At 31.9% G+C, this 24869-nt stretch overlaps 2 protein-coding genes across 2 annotated transcripts in view; one reads left to right on the top strand and one right to left on the bottom strand.

The window, feature by feature from the left end:
- Positions 1–600: 600 nt before the first annotated feature.
- Positions 601–18495, bottom strand: LOC129226380 (threonylcarbamoyl-AMP synthase-like). The gene is made up of 5 exons (XM_054860983.1): positions 18246–18495; positions 14240–14420; positions 12983–13217; positions 4945–5081; positions 601–726 (listed from the first exon to the last, which is right to left on the bottom strand). The coding sequence occupies exons 1-5, from the start codon at positions 18316–18318 to the stop codon at positions 669–671; spliced, it is 684 nt and encodes a 227-aa protein (XP_054716958.1). The 5' UTR covers positions 18319–18495; the 3' UTR covers positions 601–668.
- Positions 18496–18678: 183 nt separating this feature from the next.
- Positions 18679–24869, top strand: part of LOC129226082 (ecdysteroid-phosphate phosphatase-like) — a 50476-nt gene continuing 44285 nt past the window's right edge. Inside the window, exon 1 of the mRNA XM_054860672.1 lies at positions 18679–18883. Within this exon, the coding sequence (XP_054716647.1) occupies positions 18778–18883 (106 nt within the window). The 5' untranslated portion in view covers positions 18679–18777. The remainder of the gene's footprint in view (positions 18884–24869) is intronic.

Below are 24869 nucleotides of genomic sequence, written 5' to 3'. Positions count from 1 at the left end.
CGTTACGCTATTTTCATTGTATTACTATGACTAATTTGATTTCTAATCTTTAAAATAGACTTTTTTTTTTTTAATAAAAACGCATTGGTTTTTATGCCATAAATTAAGCATGCCCTCCAATGTTGACTATATGTTTTAAAATGTTGGAGAAATTAAAATTTAATGAGTCAAAAAAAAACGTTTGAAGCTATAACTGTCACATTTGATGCTATTAATAGCACAAATTATTTAATTACAAGGAGATTTGAAATTTAGTCAACTTGAGGAGTTCGGTTAAAAGTTAAAGGCACCTCGAAAAAAAGAACCAAAAAATACTTCTAAAGGATCTCTATGAAGGACATTTCCAGTAACCGACTAAAAAGTTTTAAGTAGTAAAGCCAGTAAAAGTTTATAATGAATGCAAACAGGTGATATACAACAAATTTTACAAAAAGATATAGCTGGATGTGTATACAAAGTTTTTTTTCTTTGATGTATGGTAATTTTATTCAAAGTCTATTCATTTTCATTTGGTGCATTTCAGTTGTGATACGCAGTTAAAAAAAAAAAAAAATACAGCAATTAGGAGAAATAAAACAAGTTAAAAAACACACAACTCGATTTCAGTTTTTCAATAAATAACTTTTATATAAAATATACAAAATACAACAAAATTTTTTTATAAATTCTCATCCTAGCTCTTTCAAACCATGCCTATGAAGAATTTCTTTGGTTCTTTGGCTTGAGCTAAAATTAAACATATAGCATTAAAACTCACTAAGTCATCTTGCAGTTACTTTAAAATACATAAATACAAAAGCTTTATTAAAATTGTCCTAAGATGTATGGCAAACTATGTTTTATTTCTAAAAATACATATTGGCAACTAAGATATTTTATGTTACATTTTGATTTTGTAAATGTTAAATATTAAAATTTCATGTCTTTTAAAAACATTTTCATAAAAATCATTTCATTCCATTTTAAAAAGCACCTCTATAAGAGCCAATTCTAAATTTAAATGAACAATTAGAAACAATATTTTTATGTAAAATATAAATCTGTATCATAGTCTAAATCATATATCAGTCTAAAATTCAAAATCACGATTATTTGCTGAAACAGCTGTTTTAGCGGATAATATGTTCTGTTTTATTATTATGCATTATACACACGCCAATAATTTTTTGTCCGAAAAATACGTTTGTATTTTTGCTCAGTTTTCTTCATATTGTGTACTACTCAAAAGATAATAATAAGAATTATCGAAAACTGAAAGCAGATGCTAAAAGATTGCTGCAGATTAACAGCAAAACGCTAATATTTTGCGTGATATGTGGCATCAAAGAAACGCAAAAATATGACAAAAATACAAAGAATTCAGCATGTAAAAGTCAAATGTGGATGATTTTGGACATTTCAAATGAAAACAAATGACTTTTAACTATTGAAAATAAATACTAAGTGCTTTCAAACTGGTGCTGTTCATTGGTTTTTGTTTCCTTATGGTGGTGGTTACTCCAAGAGCAGTTATTACTTTTGGATTTAAAAGTCTTTTAAGTTACAGCTAGTAACAGCTGAAAGAATTAGTCACCCCCCCCCCCTTTATAGTTCATTCTTTTTTTTTCCAATTTAGAAATCAAAACTAGAAATTATAAAAATAAAAAAAAAGCAAAATGTCCAAATTTTCAGATCATAATAATTTGTTTTACTTGTGTATCTGCTTACAAAACATTATTTAGCCACAAGCAGAAAAATTTACTTTATATATTTATTGTTTAGATATTAGTAAATCAATTGTTTTACTTAAACAAGCACTGTTACCACAAGTTTGTGACATCTCAAAGTACTTTGTGTTAACTAATGTAAGTCTAATTCATGTTAAAGAGTGTCGTTGGGGAAAGTTATTATGTATGTACATAATTCATCAAAATCTTAAGAGAAACCTGAGTTAAGCTGTTAGATTTGCATCAATTACCAATCACATGCTCTCAAACCAGCCTTAGCAAAATTTTGTACTGTTTTCTCTCCTTTTTTTCTTTCCTTTTTCTTGCAGATGCTAAAAATCCTATGGCTTTTAGTTGCTTTCTTTTTTTAACCCCCTCCCCCCCTCTTCCCCAATTTTCAGTCCCAATTGCCTCCTTTGAAAATGATTATAAACTATTCAAATGTCCTAGGAAGTAATTCATTCATGTTTCGAAGTTTTTATTGTTGCGACAGTAAGACATTTGAACCCAGGAATAACAGTAATATCCTACGACTATAGCCACTGATGCTTTGAAGCTATAATTAACATGCATTTTAGTTTCGAAAAAGTGCCCTTTTTTTGAAAAACAGCGCCCTGCCCTTTTTTTAATCCTGGGGGAAGCTCTGCTACATCTAGTGGGAAAACTGGGTGTCAAAATTCTCGTGGAAAAAGCATCGGCCGATAGTGATGCCATGTAAAAGAATGGATGTTATAGGGGAGGGTGGGCCACAATGAGACATTGTAAAGTCAAAAATAAATACAATTCTGACAGCTACCCCCACCTAGGAGGAGTAAACATATCCAAAATGCTGTTCTATGCTTTTGTTTTGTAGAAAAAAATTAGTTACTGTTTGGACACACTGAAAGTTATTTGGATAATTTCTTGCATCTATTATAATCTTGAAAAACTTCAACGGTTAAGGTAATTGTTGTAGTTTATGTTGTTACTGACACTTTAATCTTCTATTATTCAGCTATATAATTTTTAACTCGTGGTTTATTTTAGTGATATGAAGCAAAAATCTTTATTTTGTTGTTTGGGCCACAATGAGACAAATTTTTCGAGCCACAATGAGACGTGTCATTGTGGTCCAAGCAGCAGTAAGCAAGTGTAGAATTCTTATCTATTTCTTGTTTTAGTTTACAAAAAAGAAATTTAACGATAAAAAATAGGCTTGATTTAAAAATAATTATAACAAATCATTACAAGTGAACTTTTACCAAATTGCAAGTTGTGTTGGAATAGCACGACCGATTAATGACATATTTTCCGCAAAACTGGTATCTATCCATTTGATAGAGACGTCTTCACAGAGGATGACTTCAAATTGAGCCAAGTTATAGACAGAGATTTTGTTGAAGGAAATGTTAAAGAATGCAATGACCAAGCAGAATTAGATTCTGAAATAGCCCAAGCCGAATTAAATTCTGAATTGTGTTCAGAACTATTCCCAGAAACTTCAAAAAATGACACCTTAAGCCCTAAAATTTTCAAAGGTTTTCTGAAAGTTGCACAAAGGAAAAAAGCTAGATGGATCAAAAAGTCATATACAGTGGACTCCCTCTATCTGAACACTCATAAATGTGAACACCCAGATATTCTGAACACATTTTGATGGTCCGAATACATATGCATTATCCAGTCTCCTTCAATAATGAAAACCTACATAATCTGACACTTGTGTTTGGTACATTGAGTGTTCAGAATAGAGAGAGTCCACTGTAGTTGCATTGCAACCAACACTCCTGAAAAAAAGAAATTTGAAGAGGTGGCAGAAAAGAAAAAAAAATTCAGCTAAGCAAAAAGTTGGGAAACAGCAGTTGAAAAGCAAAAATGAAAGAATACAAAAACCAAAACTTTCTGAGACTGAAGATAGTTGCAGTTCTTTTGAACTAGATGGCAGCTCATCAGATGAATATTGTGAAAACTTAGATGAAGTTGAACTAGGTCAGAACCTTAAGGGGATTTCATCTCAGCTCAATTCCCTTTGAATGGAAAAAGCTCAAGCCAGCGTACTTTCTATAAATATATATCTGTCATTACAAAGTGTTCTGATAATGAGGTAGAAATACAGTGCCTGAAGAGTTTTAACTCCTCTAAAAACAAATTCATTTATATAGATAACAATTTCAAATATTAGCATCTAAGATATATCCTGGGAAAACTGCCTCAGTCAGATACCCATTCAGAATTGAGAATGCTTATAATGCAATTTCCAGGTGTATTAATACTGTTGAAAAACACTAAAATTTAACCTCTGCTTATTTTTTGTTTAAATAATTTACTGTATTGTTTAAATGCTGTACTGAAATGTTTTAATGCTGTATTGAAATTTTGAAATGCTGTGCTGCTAAATACTTTTTAATAACTCTGTACCGAATAAAGTTTCTTTAATAAACTAGCTAAAGGTACTTATTTTGCAAACTTTAGGTAAAAATAACAGTGATAATTCAGCTGTCCTATTGTGGCCCTACTTAATGTCTCATAGTGGCCCATAACTGGGCCACAATGAGACACTTTTCATCGAATTTATAAAGCCTCATAACTTTTTTTCTTAACATTAAATGAGCTAAATTTGATACATTTAATATAATTAAGTATGTTTCTATGCTTTAGAACTCAACAATATACAAAAAATGAAAAATATGTTTTTTGTCTCATTGTAGCCCACTTTCCCCTAATAGGGGATCGCACAAGGTCTGCAAAAGGATGTGCCTCTAACGCAGCCTATTAGAAATATAGAAGTTACAGCTACAGCAAAATTTTTGTTGGATCCCTCATCCACATGGGTGCAAGAGGGGGGAAGCAGGGGAGTTTGTAAAAAGGTTGTGACAAAAGTTTTCCGAAAATTTTGGGCTGACAACATATTCTAAAACTGAAATTTAAAAAAAAAAAAAACTTGTGGTTTTTGCAAGCATATGTGAAAAGTTTTTATGGAGAGGCGGGGGGGGGGGGGGGCGAGGGGGTCAAGCTTCCACATAGTTTCCGAAAATTTCACATTGTCTTCAGAAAATGTTACTTGAGTCCACTTGCACCCCTGGAGAGAAGGGATAACTGTTCCCCTAAACCTGAATGGAGCCCAAGATTTTTAAGTGAGGGGTGAAATAGGGATGTAAGGGCTAGCAATATGGAGGGGGGCCCAACAAAATCATTAGTGAAAGGCTCCAAAATTTCTGTGCATACCCCTGCATGGATGCAAATATGCTTAAGTACTTACCAGCCATCTCTAATTATCTTAAAATATCCTTGAATTGATAAATCTACAACAGTCGAGCCTAGTCTTTTTGGATCACATTGGCCGAGAATGCCACCATCTATGATCAAGTCGATTTCTGGCCATAAATGTTTGAATTCCTAAAAAGAAAATTTAATAAATAACATAAGAAAGTGTGGAATGAAAAGAAGTATATATTATGCATAGCTAAATGGCATTATTCTTAGGATAAATAAATCTTAGGATGAGAAATTTTAATTAGACATAGCAACGTAATAAATTTGAAGATGAAAGCAAACATTTTGAAATAGAAAAGAAATGATTGGTTCAAAAAGTATAACTTAATAATTTTTATTATGGCAGAATATGTCAGAAAATTGTTGATTTTTAAGTTAAACTAATCAGTTGTTTGCTCTATTTTTATCCCTAACATAAGCAATTGATAATTCAAAAAATACAAGAACATTTTATTTATTGACCCATTTTTCTTACTTTCCACTATGATCAACAATTCTTATAGGGATGCGAAGTTGGTCTTCACTCTTACAAGTTTGGCATCTCTGGCTACGGAAAATTTAGATCTTTCGACTCTTTTCACCAAAACACCGAAAACTTCTGAAGTTTTAGGTGTAACTTCTTTACCCAAAATCAGAGTAACTCCAACCCCACAGTCATGGTAGATAGCGCACTCTAAAGAAAAATTACCAATTCTGACTTTGGGAATTTTATATTCAACTCCTGATTTTGACTTCAACCCAAAATTATTGCACTAAATCCGGGTTTATACCCTTCAATGAGAAAAAAATTCAAGCACTTTTCAAGGCAAAAAAAATTTTTTTTCAAGGCAATATAATAAATTTGTACTAAAACTATTGTATGCAGATTTCATTTACTGCTAACACATAGAAATAAGGCAATAATACAAAAAAGTATAGGAAAACAAAATTGCTTTTTCTACAACAAGAGACACTTTGATGAAAGATCTAATGTGTCAAAAGTTTCTTCTGAAAATGTGTGAAAGGTTCGGTCATAAAGAGAAGCAGATCCCAAGAGGTTTAATTTTGCAATCTCCACATTCAAAGAAATATATTTTTTAGAATCAACAAATTAATATTTAAAAAAAAAAACCCTTTCATGAGTGCTTTTTCTTTTATGGGAAGAAATAAAAATACTTTAGTTCAATGGCATTTGCCACAGAGGAGTTTTTGAAATCACCCCCCCCCCCCCCCCGATTTTAACATTTATTTCCAAAATTAATACAGTGGTTTATTACAATATAAGGATGGTTAGGACGAAAACACCACCCATAAAGTAATTTCAGGTTGCACTATTAAGTTCTTAAATATTAGAGGTTCGTAAATTATTTATAAGTATGCAAATCAATTATTTGTATGTATGTATTAGTTGTTCACCCAATAAGGCATTTCAACTGTCCTCGAGTAAATTTAAAAATTAGTAAATAAGAGAAGTTTATGAAAGTCCACCGTCCAGCCTCCACATCTCAAAATATACAAAAGCTGCTTAACAAGTAATAAATACTCTGAATGTAAACTTGAGCCTATTCAGCTTTTACTGAATAACTTGTAATAGTCAATAAATGGGCAAGTTTAGATTTATAGAGCCATATTTCGAAATTGAAAAGATTCACAAGTAGTTGACATACATTATGACAAAAGTAGTTTTATTTTGGGAACAAATGAGTTATTGTTGAAGTTAGAATTTAAATTTAGAAAGGCAATAACATTCAGGTGTGATTGTAATTTGTGAGTTCATAAAAAATTACCTGAAAGTTTGAAAGAGCAAATCAGGGCGAGAGGGAGGGAGTAATTTTTAGAAGTAAGACCCCTATTACAAGGGTCCCACCGTGCTTATGTGCAAGGTCGCACGGTGCACGACGGCGCCAGAGCCAAAAAGGCGGCAAGCTCTACCAATCAAAAATATTCCAAATTGGGAAAAGTAAAACCTCCAACCGAAAAAATAAATTTAAACCTTTCATCAGGGCCGTCGCAATGTCAAAAAAGAAAGAAGGGGGGGGGGGGGTACCCTTGATTATTTTAAATGTATTTTAAATCTCGCAAAGAGAGCTAGTGATACATAACTAAGCTCTTTTGATTTTAATTGTGTAAAATATTACATATTAAACTAATCTGTTCCTAACTATAAATCGATAGTGTCAATCAGTTTATTTAGTAGAGACATACCGAGTAGCACTTTGGCCGAGTACCGAGTACTTGGCCTTTCATTACTCGACCGAGTTACCGAGTACTTGGCTTTTCATACTTGGCCGAGTTACCAAGTACCAATTATGTTTTAAGAAGAACCACCGACAAACATGTGATGAATTTTGAACTTATTAGAATAGTGGTATTGGCCTCCTTGTCCATATAATAAGTTTTTAAAACTAAATTCCTGCTGAAATTCAATTACGCATTATTTAAAAATTATTGTTTTATGTCAAAAATTTTACAAAAAAAATTATTTTTAAAATTAAAAATAAACTAGTATGTTGTGGCCATCACGAAACTTTCTTCTATATTTTTCTTTTTTTTTTTCTGATCCCTCCCCATGCTTGACGAGGAAGCAATATTCCCAACAAAAACAAAATGACCCATTCAAAAACTTGACGACTATCCCAATGTCTGAATTATTGCAAAAGCAAAGCAAAGAGCGAAAATTGAAAGTTATTTTAAAAGCCTTGCTTGAATGAATTACAAATATTTTATTTGTTAACAAACATAAGATGGCAACAGTTCAAAATTTTAAATCATTGAGATAATATTTCCTATCATTTCCATACAATTAAAATCACGAGAAATACGCAGACGACAATCTATTACGATTTATCTTTCTTATTGTTGCATTAATAAAAATATTTTTATTCGCAAAAAAAAAAAAAAAAAATCAACACCTCTTGGAGCGATCGGCGTCAAAATAGAACCAAAGCCTGTTTACATATGGATTCACATATATTCCAAATTTCAACCAGAACGTAGCATTACTTCTTGAGATAGGGCACTCAAAATGGAAAAAAAGAACGGGTGATTGCGCTACCCCCCCTTTTAGTTGTTGACACAAAAATAAAGTCAGTTCTTATACCCACTAAGGGCTACTTGCCGATAAATTTTTCTTTCATTCCGTTCATTATTTTTTGAGATACAGCAGTCACAATTGACGACAAAAAACGTTCTACAGCTCAACCCCCCTTTGAGTTATTGCCACCAAAATTGAATCAGCACCTGTTCCTGTTAATACCAACATATGGACCAAATTTTGTTTGATTCCGCCAGTAACTTCCTGAGGAATAGCAAGCACGCGTAACTCGAAAAACGTCCCATTGCTCCACCCCCCTTGGAGGAATTCGCGCCAAAAACTAATGGGCACAAGTTCACATAGGGTCACATATGTGTACTAAATTTCGTTCGATTTCATGCGGTAGTTTTTGTTGTAGAGCGGCCACAAAAAACTGGTCACACACAGACGTGACACACATACATACACACACACACACATACATACATACACACACACACACAGACAGACAGACATTTTCCAAAAGTGGTCGAAATGGACTCAGCACACCTCAAAACGTTCGAATCCGTCAAAATTCGAAATTCGAAAATTTGCACGAATCCAATACTTTCTTCTATATATTAGATATAGAAGAAAGTAATAAATAAAAGGTATGATTAATCAAGTTGGAATTAAAACAAATTATATCAATCTTATTATAGTTCTAGACCGCCAAACATAAATAATTTTTAAAAGCAAATAAAACAGATGTGCAGGAACACTACAGACACCTGTTTTTGTGCTACAAAGAACGTCTTTTTCAGTGCATAAAATGTGAGCTAAAGAACGTAAAGACATTCAACAAAAAATCACTTTTGTTGGATGCCTTTAAATCCACGAGCTCAAATTTTGTGAATTGAAAAAGGAACTCCTTGTAATGCCAAAACACGTGTCTGCACTGTGCTTTTAACCTTGTTTTATTTCCTTTTATTTTTTAGCAAAGGCATTTTTATATTTCTTATAACTAATTTTTGTTTGTAGCAAAAATCCATTTTTAATATAAAAACTCCATATTTTCTATACTTACCTTTTTTGCACAATTTTTAATAAATAAGTTTTATTACTTTTGGGGACATAAACTTCATTATTCTCAAAATTTAAATTTGACTTGTAAATGATTGCAGAATATTATATATGCTTGCACTTTTTTATAAATTTTAATATCTGTCTTGGGCAATATTCTATTTTCTTCAACTACTCGGCCCCGAGTATCTGATCAAAATTTCGCCGAGTACCGAGTGCTCGGTACGTCTCTATTATTTAGAATAAGAAAGATGTGTTCAGTGTGTAATATACATAAACATAATTTTGATTTTAAACTTCTGTTTTAATAAATGTATTTAAGTGTACATCTTGACCAAGTACAAAATGTTTACACATTGCTTTTTTAATAAATTAAATGCCAAACGTATTTTTTTTTCATGATATATTTGTCCACGAAACCTCACTTTAAACTATATTTTCCCCAAGCGCCACTACACAAAGGCGCTCAAAAGATATTTGCACGACAGCGTATATCAGGCTCGGCCCGGTCCTGCCTATTACTTGAATGTACATATTGTCGCCTTAGAGCAACACTAAGACATCTAAACCCAGGAATAACACTAAGATATCCTACTGTTGCTCTGAGACGGCAATATGTACAATGATAACTTTTGTTTCGCATACAATAGGGAAGTATCAACCTATCAAATATTCCAATTTTAACTATTGCACATTGTTGACAGGCTTACCAAACACAAAAATTCACCATGGCCGGATTTTTAAAACCAACGATTGATTTTTTATGAATTTTTTAAAGAGCGATGCGCAAAAAAGAGGTGTGGCCTAAAACGTCAGCAGCTGACGTCATTTCCCTGTTCCGATCAGAGCTCCATTTCCATGCCGTGTTGCGCCTACCAGGAGGTGAATAGCACTGTCTTTTTCAGCCTTTTTAAAGCCTTTAACCAGCATTTTTTCCATCATGGAGCTAGGATTCACGAAAGGTCAATCCAATAACCTTCCTCAAGTAAAGTCATTCATGGTGTTTGACTTTTTTCGAAAGGACGAGAGATTTAATGTCCTAGAAGTACGGGGAGTGAGACAACAAAGTTTCACCATTGTTATTCTTTAAAATTGTATGTACATATCCGTCTATGTTTGCAGTTCATATTATTCGCATTAGTTTCCCTTATCAAGATTGATCATTTCCATTTGTGTGTCGATGGTTTTTTTATCCGAATATATAAATTACAATGTAAGAGCGCTATTCCAGATCTTACTTGGCGGCTTTTAATGAGGCACGCATTTTGTAACAACCCTACTGCAAGTGATTCCAGTACTAAGTTTTAGAGCAGTTTTTGCATGAAAATTTTTCGCTTTGTTGGCGATAAAAGTTGATCTGCTTTTTTTTTTTTTTTTTTTTTTGTGTGTGTGTGTGTGTGTGGAAAATTGTTTTAAATCCATTAAAACATGTTTATTATCCTTGAGTTTTTGTGCAATTCAGCAAAAAAAGGAAAAATATATTTTTTTGCTCTTTTGATAAAAATAATAAATTTGAAAATGGTGTTCATTTCATAAAATAAGTACCTTTTTGCATGTGAGAAAAGGTCTTGTATATATAGAAACGCTTCTGATGATAAACTGAAAATGTATTTTTAAATTATCAATTTGTAATAGTTAAAATTTGAAGATAGTTTGAATGTTAAAAAGAAAGTATTAATAGTTTTTGCATTGTTATTAAAATGCTAATAGTAATGCATCTATTACTTTCTATTTAAGTTTATTGTGCAGGGTTTAAATTCCTTTGTTTACTTGCATTTTTTTAAAAATATCTCATATGCTTATTAAACATTTATTTATGAACAGTTGTGAACATATGTTTCAAACTGTATTTCTCACTTGACATAGTTTTTAATTAAAATGCAGTACAAATTTTCATTTTCAAATTTTAATTAATTAACACACTTGAAAACACTTCCTTCGAAGATCCTGCTGGAACGGAATAATAACAAATCGCTTGTGAGGAGTTTTTTTAGAGGTAGATACGCATCCAGGAACGAAGCAATACTTGTAATTGATTCTACTAGCCATGACAAAGAAAATCAAATTTAAAACAATCGCAGAATGCATTAAACCCTACAGACAGCAAAGGATTTTCACTAGCCTTTTATGCGCGCTGCTGTTAGAAGGCTCTTTTTTTCCCGCGCCTTCCCCCAAAGATCGCCAAGCACTTCTTTGTCCTTGCCAACCCCGCCGCCTCGCAGCGCGGCAGTGACGTCAGTCAAAGGACTGATTTCGTTAACAAGCAAATGACGTCACTCGCGCGTGAACTTTAAAAAATTATTTAAAAAAAAAAAGTATTAGTGGTATCGTAAAATTTTTTTCGCAGATGATGTTCATGTATGTTACTCTATCATATAAAAAAAAATTAGAAAATCGAATACTTCCCTATTCATTTCTTATGTTAAAATATTTTATTAAGTCAAAATATACTGCATAGAAATACCAGGCCCAGTGCCTGTTGATAAACAGCAACAGGCACTGGGCCTAGCTAGGCTGGTATTAATCAATTTATTAGATTCAAATGAAGATCAATGACCCTCCTTAAGCTATCTGCCCCTTTACTGATTACAGCCTCTTTCGGTAAGCTGTTCCAAGTACCCACAACCTTACTAAAGTAGTAATTTTAAACATTTGAGGTAAAGGGAAAAATTGGAGATATAGGGAGGTAAAAGCATAACGGACACTACTGGATTTCCAGTGAATAATAATAACCCAACCACCCCTGTTACACACCATAATTATTTTAGCTGACATAAAGAAAATGATGCACTTATAGATTCAACTATATACAATTATATAACTCAACTTTATATTTAAAATACAAACTTTAAGTTAATTTGTTAGGTGCTCAATTGCTTAAATTTAAATTTTTTTCAAAAAAGCTGTTATGACCGAAAATTACCTAAAGATAATTAAATTCAAAATTGCAAAAATAAATAAGCATATAATTTAACAAGACCAAAGTAATTAATTCTTTAATTCTTTATTTATTAAAATAAAAAATAAAATAAGCTAATCTGATGCAGCATGTGTCAAAATAACTTCTAGTTGCCAAAAATAAAAATATTTACAAGATGCAAAAGGATTGAAATCTCAAACAAGGGAAGCAAATTTCCGCGAATTAAGTTCAATGTTGTCACATTTCTCATAAAATAAATTTATATTTTACTAAAATTAAATATAAAATATGATAATCTAATGTAGCATAAATGAAAATAATATCTGATTAGTCAATACATTTAAATATTTGCAAGATGCAAAAAGATTCAAAAGAAATTTCAAACACGAAAAGCAATTTTTCGTGAAGTCTGAGTTCGTTCAACGTTGGCATGTTTCCCATACAATAAATTTATTTGCTTTTTATTAAAATGGAACAAAAAATATACTACTCTAAGGTAGCATATGCGAAAATAACATTTGATCAGCCAAAATTTTAAAAAAATTGCAGGATGCAAAAAGATTGAAATTTCAAACAAAAGAGCAATTTTCCGCAAAATCCGAGTAAGTTCAATGTTGTCATAGTTTCAAAATTAATTTCTTTGTTAATTCATGAAATTAAACAAAAAATAAACGAATCTAAGACACCATATGTCAAAATATCTTTCGGTTGTAAAAAACATCAAAATATTTACAAGATGCAAAAGGATTGAAATACCAAACACGGAAGCAATTTTTCGCGATGTTGCATATTGAACACATGTTCAGAAAATTGCATTGGTGAAATACTTTTTTTAAACTTTAAAGCAGAATCCCGTGATTTTTGAGAGAGTTTAAGCACTAAGAAACTTTTTCAAGGTTTTCAAGCATTTGAAAATGAACATTTTTTTTTCAAGCACTTTTCAAGGTTTTTCAAGGGCGTACGAACCCTGTAAATGTTATTACTTTAAAAAAAAGTTATCTTTAAAACAGAAAAAAAAGTGAAATTTACCATTACAGATAAACTGCTTTCCATGGAGCTAATATTAGCACTAGTCAATGCTAAAGGTTCATCGAAATGAGATGCTAAACTTTGAAGGAAATTACATTTGGGAATTCTAATGCCCACCAAAGAGACACCAGGATTTAATTTAGGATTCAATGATGATTTTCTCTCCATCACAACTGTAACTGGTCCAGGCAGCAGGTCCTTTAAAATACTTTTTGGAAATGATATTTTGCCCCAGCTACAAAATAGATAAAACATAAATATATATCAAGAGATCAAAAGCATTTATATTAAAATTAAAATATAACAGCTCATTAGAAATGAATTTCTTTACAACTATTTACTATAGGCAAACAGCTGTGAGCTCTAGAAAGATTGAGATTATTACTTGAAACTCTCGACCAAAACTATGATAAACAATCAGAATTCAAAAATTTCTCAAATCATGTTTGAACATGAATATATTCCATGGAGCATACAGTATAACTTTGATTTAATCATCTTCTCAATTTATGATACATTTCACTGGTCCGGATTTAACTGCATGGATGATCCTCTAGTTAATGATAACTTTTTCCAGTCCCTTGACAATATAGTTAAATCAGGGTTATACTGTATTTTAAATCTTTAAAAGGGAAATTTTAACTTCATACTGTTGTTTTTGAAACCACTCGAGAAACTTAGCCTGAACAGAATAAAACTACCCAATTTAACAGCAGGTTTATGATTTAAAATCTGTTTAGCATGTAGTAGAAATGTAATGAATGCACTCTTCGCCACAAAATCAGAAATTAACAATTATTTTGTTTAATTCCAAAAAAAATGTTCCATCAACGCTTTTAGACTATTTTGAATTTAATTTTATCTAACCTTGAAAATTATTACTTCTTCAAACTTTTAGTTTAGTCGCTAAAATAGTATGTTAAATCAAAACTTACATTGCATTATCTGCAGACTATATGCCGCCCCCAGATTATAAGATTTCTTTTTTTCAAGCCGATTTTAGGACCTGCGGATTATACGTACATTACCATGGATAATACACAGGAAAATACGGTACACAAGCAAGCAATGCTGCTATACTTCTCGTAGGACATAAAGCACAAGTTTGAATGTTGTTTTAATGCAAAAAAGCTTCTTTAGCAAGTGTATTTTCAGTTTTGTCAATTTTAAAGAAAAAGCTTGTTACTGAGAGGATATTACTTGTTCCCCCTTCCCCCCAACAGATTGCTTTTTTCAATTTAAGAAAGAAATTCTTACTTGGGAATATCTTCAACATCACCAACACAAATTGCTAATGGCTTTTTGGTATCTCTTCCTTTAATCTCATAGATAGATTTTACAGCTGAATCACACTGAGCTAGAGCTGCAATTCCATAAACAGTATCTGAGGGCACAGCAATAACTTTTCCATCTCTCAAAACATTGGCTGCATTCCGAACTAAATAAAAAAAAAATGCACACAAATGTACTAAATTTAAAGCCTGCTTTTTCCTTATTTTCATTCAAAATCTTTTTTTTTTTTTGTCTCATTATTTGACTAGTGGCACATTAAACAACGTAAAAATGGACTTTTGATCTGAAATTGTTATTTTTGTACTGATTGTAAACAGAGTTCATTGATTTAAATCAGTGTTTCTCAAACTTTTTTTAACTGTGTACCAGCAAGAGCTTTTGAAAAAAATTTGGGGACCAGTAATGTTATTTTTCTGCCTTTTTTTGAAAAAAAAAAAAAAAAAAAACCTTTTGAACATGAAAAAAAAAAAACTTGCGTACGACTAAGGTTTTTCTTTCTATTTTACAAAATATAATAATGTGAGCAAAATATATATACAGTAGAACCTCGTTTTACACGGGTTTATTTAAACGTGATTTCAACTAGACGCGGTTTAAGATTTGACACTTTTATTTTATTTTACTAGGATGAGTTTTGGTTTTATGCGGATGCGGAATGCAAACTGATTAAATTTTCCCCTCTTTCACAATAAAAACTCCTTAAGATTTCAGATTACAGGTAATAAACTGCATTTTGGCAGGCTAATAATCAAACTTGGGACACTGGGGACATTTTATGTGATTGGTTCCAGAGCTCTTTCAAGAAGTAAAGTTATTAAACTCACACAGTTCAGAACTCACTGGAAGAAAAGCTTTTAGGAATGACAAAGGAGGGCAAAAGCAATGAGGATACTGACATTGATGCCACAGAACCAAAAACGTTATCATTGAAAATTTTGAGTCATTCCTTGACAATAGAAATGAGCTTTCTGACTTGTTAGTGAAGGAAGATTCTATCATTGAAATGATCATGTATGCATTAATGCTCTGCAAAGAACTACAGAGAAAAATTCTTGACTGCCAAAAGACTATCATAGCCAGCTCCTTTTTATAAACACTAAATTAATTTGTGTTTTCTTTATGTTGTGCATAGAAATCTATACAAGTACACATTAAATTTATTATACAATTAGTTATCACTAGAATGAAGTACTTTTTTAATCTATGGAACCTAACCCCTATTTTAACACTAATATTAAGTCTTAATTCATGCGGTTTTGATTTACACTGCATTTCCGGGGAACGTAACTCCTGCGTAAAACAAGAGTGTACTGTAATATTAAAACTTTTCTTGGTGTTAAAGAACTGCTACAAAAAATATTTAAATGTTAAGAGTAAGATAAGTAATTATTTTAGACACAGAAGTTCTTAACATTGCTTAAAAAACAGAAAAGTACAAAAATTAATCACAAAATTCAGGTAAGAGATGTCGTATAGGATATTTGTTTTTCATTAGCATGGCATTTCCTTTTTTTTTTGAGAGAGAGAGAGAGAGAAAATTTTTTGCTATGTGGACAAGCAAAAATCTCTGAGGACCAGTCAAGTATTTCTGCAGACTAGGGCCGGTCCACCGCACCATTGGTTGAGAATCGCTGATTTAAATCATCTTGATTGAAATGATTTAAATCCAGTAATTGTTTCTTCATTAATTTTCTACTTTACCTATTCTATCTAATATATATGAAAGCATTGGAATCATGAAAATTTTTGAACTTTGACAGATTTACACGTTTTGAAGCATGCTGAACTGGGGGTCTAAGGTATGGAATCCGCCCAGGCGAAAGAAGATGCAGAGATAATACAAAAACCCATTTTTATATAATTTTATGGTTCATACAATTCCCAAAAACCAGTAACATGCGACATGGTATTTTCAAGGCTAAAAGATCTAAAAATTAGTAATACAAGCTTTCTGGTTCAATAAGACCATGTCACTGGTCTTAAAGGACATTTTTACAGCTCTGTTTTGTGGTGAGCCCTTCAGTGAACATGTATTGCTTGTGGGTGTAAATCTAAAACCAACTTTTGAAGCCCACCCAGCTTCGATTTTAATTCTTAGCAGACATTGAATCCATTCTTTAATGAAAAAACTTAAAGCAATGCTAAAAGTAAGTTGCAGAGAAAGTACTGACACATAGACCTGTTTCAGCGGTTTATATATGAAAAAAAAAACTTTATACTAATAATATAAAGCTGAAGTTTTTGTTTGTTTGAACCAGGGTTGGCTTTCTGCCAGCAGAAACTAGTTTTTGCCGTGCCAGGGGCAGAAACTGGTTATAACCGGTAAAAACTGGCAGAAACTTAAAAGCATCTTTAATTACTTAAGTAATTGCTAAATGATATTCATTTAAGTAAACTAAAAAAATTAAACTTCATTTCATCATTTAAAAAAATAAAATCCTATGCTAATGCCCTTGATTTTGTTCGAGAAAGGAACTTTTCAATTACAGATACTTGTAATGTTTGGATTAATCTAACAAAGGACAAAAAATCATATAGGTGCTCAGGAAAGAGGAGTGACATACAGAATTAAAAGGCATTTCTGATTTTAATTTGCTCACTTATATGCTTCATCTAAATTGTTTGTGATCGAAATTATCACAAGCATAAAAGAGGTTCACATGCTTCAAGAAGAAAGTGCCAAACTTTTACTTGCCAATATTAACATAGATTTTGTACCTAATGTCACAGCTTTGCAAAACAAATTGGCCCTATTTCTCGAAACTTATTTTTCCAGTCAAATTTCTCGCACTACCCCAGTTACTACATGGTGGACCAGTTAAAAAAAATACAATAGATGAAAGTTTCACGAACATTGCTTGTTCCTTCATGCATTGCCTGCTAGCTCTTCTGTTGCAGGAATATTCTAAAGTTTCTCATTTGAACATATTAGATTGAAAAACTGTTGTTTAGATTTTAGAAACCATCTTTTCTAAGAAGCAACTGCAGGGTCTAAACAATGTAACATTTGATTTTAAATTGTGGTATTATCATAATTAAATTGTGCTTTGGTTAATAATTATTTTTTCCATGCACTTCCTATTGCATGTCAATAACTTAATTTTTCTTCATTTTGTGAGTTTTTGCCAGTTTCTGCCGCAAATGTGGCAGAAAGTGGTTTTTGCCATGCCAGTTTCTATCAGTGGTTTCAACTGCCTCGGCAGAACTTGCCAACCCTGTTGAGCGCACTAATCTAAGGGACTACTGGTTTGAATTGAGAAATTCTTTTTGTGTTGAATAGTCCATTTATTGAGAAAGGGTATAGGCTATATAACATCATGTTATGACTAATAGGAGTGGAGCAGCAATAAATTGAAATTAAATCAACAATAATGATGATGCATTTTTTGTTCCATCAATTCTGTCTCGGGTTGGAAAACCCGCTGTGGGCAGGAAGATTTTTAGCATTTAAAAAATAATTTATAAATCAAGAGTTCTCAAATTATTTTTTATTGATTTTTTTTTCTTATTTAACTTAAAACATTGATGTGGTTAAGGTTAATTTTAAGGGTAACTTATAACAAGTTTTTTTAATACATTATTAACGTGGTGAAACCGCAGAACAATTAAAAATAAATAAAGGGAAGTATAAATTGTTTCTCAATATTAATTCTGACCCAGGCAATGCTGGGTATGTTTGCTAGTTATATATAATAAAACATTTAATAAAGCAGAACTACTTTACACCGTTTAAAAAAATTAAAAAAAAACTGTAAGTACATAAAATATTCAGAAATCAACTCAATAAAAATATTATGCAAATTAAAAATATCAATTTTTAAACAATATTGCAAAATGTACATTTATACAAGTGTAATTCCAGACTGAGTTTCACACATTTGCGTATATTTCGCGCTCAATAGCTCAACGCAATTTTATATCGATGTCATCACAGAGCAACAGATCAACATACATTGTAAAAAAAACTCACCAGCTTCATCCAAAGATGAGCCGTTCGGTAGAAGTTTAATAATTTTTGTCATTTTAAATCCTGCTGCTAACATAGTAATCAATGTAGCTCACGTCCGCTTTTGCATAACTAAAACCAATTTTGGGAAGTGAATGACAAGTTACGATGATGAGTGTTTACTTCTAATAATTCGGATTAAAAGTAATGCAATAATTCAGGAGAAATATTAGAAATAAAATGAAAAGTTTCATGCAGATGAGATCCAAGATGATGATGCAATAGCAGGTAAAGTTAAAGTCAACAAAATAAGCCGGTTGCTGAATCGCAGTAAATTACAGGATTGGACAGTTTCCTTTTCAGATTTGAGGCTAAGTCAACTATTTAACTTTTTTCTTGGAAATGGAAACAGCTGAGTAGTTGTTGACAAACATTCGTAAGCGGTAGTAGGTAAGAAGCCAATAGCTATATACCCCAATTGTGTGTGAAGATAAGATAAGATAAGTAAGAAGCTTTTGCTGTTTGACGACTTTAAAACACAATTTTCTTTACGAAAATGGAAGATATCACCTCTAAACGTAGAAAATTAGTTATAATGAGGCATGCTGAGAGAGTCGACTTCACATTCGGCAACTGGATGGAACCAGCATTTGATGAACATGGTTTGTGATATTCATACATTCATTCTTTCCAATATCTCATGAAAAGTAAAAAACAAGTGCTACCTATAATTTCTTAGACACGTTTCTTTCACGTTTGCGGTTAAATATGCTGAGTTTTTACACTCATCTGCAGGGCCCGATCAAGACAAACTGGTGCCCAGGTCCTGAGTAAAAATTGGTGCCCCCCCCCCTGCGAAAATCAGCACAATTTCAAAGTCAATGTTTTATACTAGAAACCTAATACACTAGAAACCTACACATTACTGCAGAAACCTGGGATTTGAATACCAAACACTTGATAGTCACCATACTAATCATAGTTAAATTGCCGTACCTTAAGGTAACAATGAATTAAAAAACAATTTAAAACTGCAAAAATAGCAACAAAAAAAAAAAAAGAAAGAAAAAAAACTAACTAATTCTGACATTAAGTTTTAAAAAGGCTTCTTTCTGGCTTTAACAGATGCAAATGTGTCGATCACATCATCGAAATCTAATTTTGATGTCACGGAATTTTCAATGGTCAATAAGAAAAACGCCTGTAAATTATCCTGAGAAGCGCATCTTCTCAAACGATTTTTGATTATTTTCAAAGCTGAGAAGGAACTTTCCCTTTAACAGAGAAAAAAGGAAGTAATTTAGTTTAGTCTATTTTAGTGCCCCTAAATTTGTGGTGCCCAGGTCCACGGACCCGCAGGACCGTGCGTTAATCAGGCCCTGCTCATCTGAAATCTTTTTGTACTTATAGAGTATTTCTTCGCTATGATGCCGTAATTTGGATTTAACACATTTTACATCTCAGCAGCTGCTCCTACACACGTATGCTCTAATTCTGAAAGAACAGCGCTTTTAATAACATAGGTTCGTTATAGGGATTAGTAGTTTTTGATATTTTATTCCGAGACATCTTAATTAAAATAATTCAGATTAGCTACTCGCACTTAATTTGATGTTAATACAATTTTTTCAATATTAATTCATTAATTAAATTAAATTTCTATTTTTCCACTTAACATTGCGATTCTGTCACATGCATCTGCATATTTATATTAATCGAAATTATTTAATAAAAAGTAACTAAAATAAAAGTTTTCTTGTTTGATCTAGATAGGAATTGAATTAACTTTTATATTGCTTGTTACAACTGAAGGCCACACTTAAATTTGGTTGTTATAAAGGAAGTCAAATGAGTTGACAAACCTATAAATGCAACTTTTATGTTGTTGTCATAGTTATTTTTTAAATAGTTTTATCACATTATTGCATTATACACATAGAAATAATAAAAAAGAAAACTTGAGTCCGGATTTATTATGCAACATAAACACATCCAAAAGTCACAATCAAAAGCATTTTTGCATTTACTCGACTTTAATAAACAACTACACTGTTAAACACCAGACTTCAGATAAAAATGATAGAGCAGAAACTAGTTTGAACATTCTTTTCTATGGTTTTTTTTAATTACATATCTGTGAAGAAATTCATTAAGTAATAATATAAAATTACAAAAGAACTAACATTTAGGAATAATATAATGGAGTTTTAATATCTGATGCAAAATAGAAGGGGGTATTTGCTTTTGTTTCTTATCAAAAAGTAATTGAATATTGCTGTATTAGTACCTGTACTTTAAGTTGAAAACTGATGGTAGTTTGGCACCGATATGTGTCTTATCTTGAGCCTCTGTATTATTTCATATGCAGCAACTTTAAATTATTTGCAATTTTTTGCAGTCTTCATATTCAAATTTAAAACTAACTGGGGAGGGTGACCCAAAGCGGGTAGGTTTTTGAAAAACATTCAAAAATTGTAGTTTTTGGCTTTTTATCGTAACAATTTCATTTTTATTTCCTAGCAGGGTTCTTGAACTTCAAAATAAAAAGTGATTTTTGTATTATTTCAAACCAAATATTTATTTATTTATTATCAAACTTTACGAACATTTGAAAAACCCGCTTTGCCCTACCAGGGAGCCCAAAGCGGGTAAGCTTAATTAATTGTGATTTGGTACATTTGCCAATCAAATATGAAGTTATAAATGATTAAAATAATTGACTAGTTACTAGGGTTTCCAATCCCAAATCCTGCATGATATTTAGCATGATTGAGAGCAAAATCCCGAAAAAAGTTTCCATTAAACCGTTTTTCAACTTTTGTCGCTCATAAAACAACTATTTTCGAAAGCATCATGTGAAGTTTGAATCATCTTCCTCGTATACCTACAAGAAGAGCAAGAAAAACTCTGTCTCATATGATGAATGGAGGATTTATCATTTAAGAACACAATAAACTATGAGTATATTTTTCTGAGAGTGAATTGGTATTCTCATTCAAGGTTTCAGTTTTCATCCTGTCAGCGATTGAGAAAATGTACAATTTAAAAACATTTTTGAGGACCATCACTTAAGTTTAAAATCCAGGAAATTACACTTTAGAAAAAAATAGCGAAAGTTTATTACTGATTGCAAAACCTGCTGAAGTAGCCTGAATGCAATGTTGGAACACTTCTGTAAACTTAAGGAACTTTAACTCAAAACCTTTAGCTCATACAAAGGGTACAATATTTTTCTCCAAAGAAAAAAGCAAAGAAAAACCTGGTAATATTTATATATTCGACATGACTCTAAAAGAGGCAACAGAAATTTGGATGAAACGCAAGGTAACTCGCATGACAGTGGTGAAAGTTAAGCTACTTAAGTTTTTGAATGTCTCTTTAAAGTGAGGGGGGAAATTAGCAACCAAGCAGCACTCATCCCTTTGCTGTAATGAATCAAATGCACTGACACAATGACAAACATTAATGAAGTCACATTGGATGCAGCAAAACACTTATCCAATAGACATCGTTTTTATCGGAAATTTGCAGTACTTGAGCAAAAACTACAGCATGTGTTTTCATCAAGAGCATTATTTTTTGAGCAAATTTTCTCATTCCATCCGAGCAATGTTTTGTTACGACGGGTTTAACTTTTTTTAAGGCACACTTTTGCGTACAAAACGATAATTACTGATTGGGATCTTATTTTGTAGTGCTCTGCAATCCAGGGTTGGCCGGATTGGACCCAATTGGGTTGGACCCAATGGGTTTTTTTGAAAAAACCCATTTAAAAAAACCCATTATTTAGCCCACTTTTGGGTTTTTTAAAATTTTCTGAGAACTTTTTTTTAAAAAACAATTAATTTAAATACTTTTACAATTTAAACTTCTTTTTTATTTCTTCTTCACAATAGGCAATGGACATAAAAAATGAATTTTGAACTTTAATAGTATTTCTTAACTCTTAAAGGCATTAAAAAATGCTTCAAAGATTTTAAATAAATATATTTAACTTTTTCCTTCAACTGGTCAATAAGGAACTCAAAATATCTTGACTAAGTCTTGTCACGTCAGATTTTCTCGGTATTTGCAGATTGCACAAAGGATACTACTTTAGCTAAAAGGCTCTCATGTGAATTATTTTCTGCAAACTAACATGTCACAAAACTCGAATAAACAAGATATATTTTTTAGAAATTAACAGGTTTTACAAATGGTCGGACAGAAAACGGAATAGGATGTACAGTATTTTCATTATCTTACGAAAAAGTTTAATATTTCTTACTCTGTACACAGAAATAGAAAAACAGGCAACATAAAATTCAAAGAAATGTCTTAATTAAGCTGGAATTCAGTAAAAAGGGATTTAAACTACTTGAGGTTCTACAGTAGTTTTGCATAACAAAATGAAATACAATAAAGTAAAATACAAAAAAAAAAATGTCGCAATAAAAAACGAACAAATAAACAATAGATTTTATCACTCAAGAAGTAACCTTGCCTTAACTGTTGGTAATCATGGAAACTAAAAAAATCTGAAACTTCACCATTTTTGAATTTTGTCGTCTTTTATACCCTTCTTCAGAAAACGCTGAATTTTCCAGCTTTTTTTTATCAAGACAATTTTTGTGCTTTGTCCATATACTTATGCTACAATATGCTACGAGTACCCCACCTTTCCCCTAAAAAAAGACAAAAAAAACCCACATTTCTTTTAAAAAACCCAGCTTTAGTTGGGCTTTTTTGGGTTTTATTTAAAAAAACCCAAAAAACCCTGGGTCCATGGGCTTTTTTAAAAAAACCCGGATTTTTGCCAACCCTGCTGCAATCGGTGTATGGAATTAGGGAAAACTATTAATTCAAGTAACAAAAAGCAGTTCTTCCTAAAAAGCACAACTTTTTCTACTTGACATTAAAGTTTGATATTTAGAAAAATTAATTCAATCCCTCGGGATTAGCTTCTTACAATCCCAAAATCCCGCGGGACTGAATTCTTCGCGGGATTGTAAACTCTACTTGCTACCTACCACTATAAAAATATATGTAAAAAAGTTGTACTTATCCAATTTAAAGTCAGCACATTTGTTTATAAAACATAAAGAAATAACTGATTAAATTTATAGAGTTATTAATTGCCAACCTGAAAAATAACTTTTTAAAGTTATCCTTATCCTATTGAAATAGAAAATCTAAGTCAGCACACGAGCCAAAAAATTATAAATAAATATGTGATACCCGCTTTGCCCGAAGGCACATTTTTTATTTCAATAATTACTAATAACCTTAAATTAAAAAACAAAACAAACGAAATGACTATCGTAGTTTGCTGTTGGATGGTGTCAGAATAACGTAATATTAACAATGAAAAAAATAAACTGGTCTTCGACTAATCACAAGTTACAAAACTTCATATTTTGTTTAGAAATGTATCATTATTTTTAAATTTTAACCTTTGCGCCATGCTGCTTCACTGCTGCTTCGCTGGGACTGGTTAAAACTTAGGGGGTGTTCATGTAAACACGACATACATATGTATCGCCTTACACACCAACGGGGGGGGGGGGGGCATACGAAGGCCTACCCACCAGTGATGTTCCCATCAATTTTCTGAGGGTATACTCCCAGTAATCCATTACGCACAATATGCGTATGCAATGATATACATAATATGAAATTTTTTGAAGCTTGAGGGTATAGGCTATATGTCTAAAAAATTTTGATAGTATACGGCGTATATGGAGTATACCCTATGGGAACACGCTGCTACCTACTTTGGGCCACCCTCCCCTACAAGAGCAAACTTTTAAAAAGACCGCACACGACAGGAATGAAAGCCGCATGCAGCTTCAGTGCTTCTTGACCTCTGCTCTATAAACCAGAGTTTCTCTATCTTTTTTTGACTTGTGGCCTCCTGTATGATAAAACACATACAAAGGTAAGGGGAGGTGGGGAAAATTGGTCTGCTTTTTTATTTATTATATTTTATTTCATCAAAAAATTTAATGAGCAGTTCGATTTTCTACAAAAAGTTTCACTAAACACTTATCAACAACACAGAGTTTTTTTGGAAGTGTTGAATTAAATAACTTTTTTTAATTAATTTTTTAACGGAACCTCATAAAGTGGACCAACCTGCCCCACAGGGGGGGGTTCGTTGGGCCGCCTTGTGGGCCACGTTGGACCGCATAACTCTAACAACATTTGTTATAGTTTTAGTGATAAATACTATCAAACTTTGTAACCATCTGTTCTCTTGTGTGTAGAGTGAAAAATGTAAAGTTTGAAGATCAATATAATATATTAAATTGATTTTAATTGATAAATCATCTTTTTTTTTAAACAGCAATAAGCATTCACCATCAGTACACAATTTTTTTTTAATCAAAAGAAAAATCAATTACTGAACATTCATGAGACAATTAATGCAGATTAAAGTTAACTAAAGATGTGTTAAATGATATCTAGGAATATAAAAGTGCTACTTCTTGAGCTTTGAAAGTAGCCCTTTTATTGGTCTGGGTTTTCGAAGGATAAGTCATATGTTACTTTTATGCAAAGTTACATCAATATTTGCTAGGAGGAAAAAGTCCTTTTTTTCTTCATTGCATTGCATGAAACAACTCCAAAAAAGAAAAGAATCCTGTTATACTAATACCATATATTTCA

The sequence above is a fragment of the Uloborus diversus genome, chromosome 7, assembly GCF_026930045.1.
Source record: "Uloborus diversus isolate 005 chromosome 7, Udiv.v.3.1, whole genome shotgun sequence".
Classification (NCBI taxonomy): Eukaryota; Metazoa; Arthropoda; class Arachnida; order Araneae; family Uloboridae; genus Uloborus; species Uloborus diversus.
The sequence above is the reverse complement of the archived record's forward strand: the minus strand, read 5'-3'. Positions and strand labels throughout refer to the sequence as shown.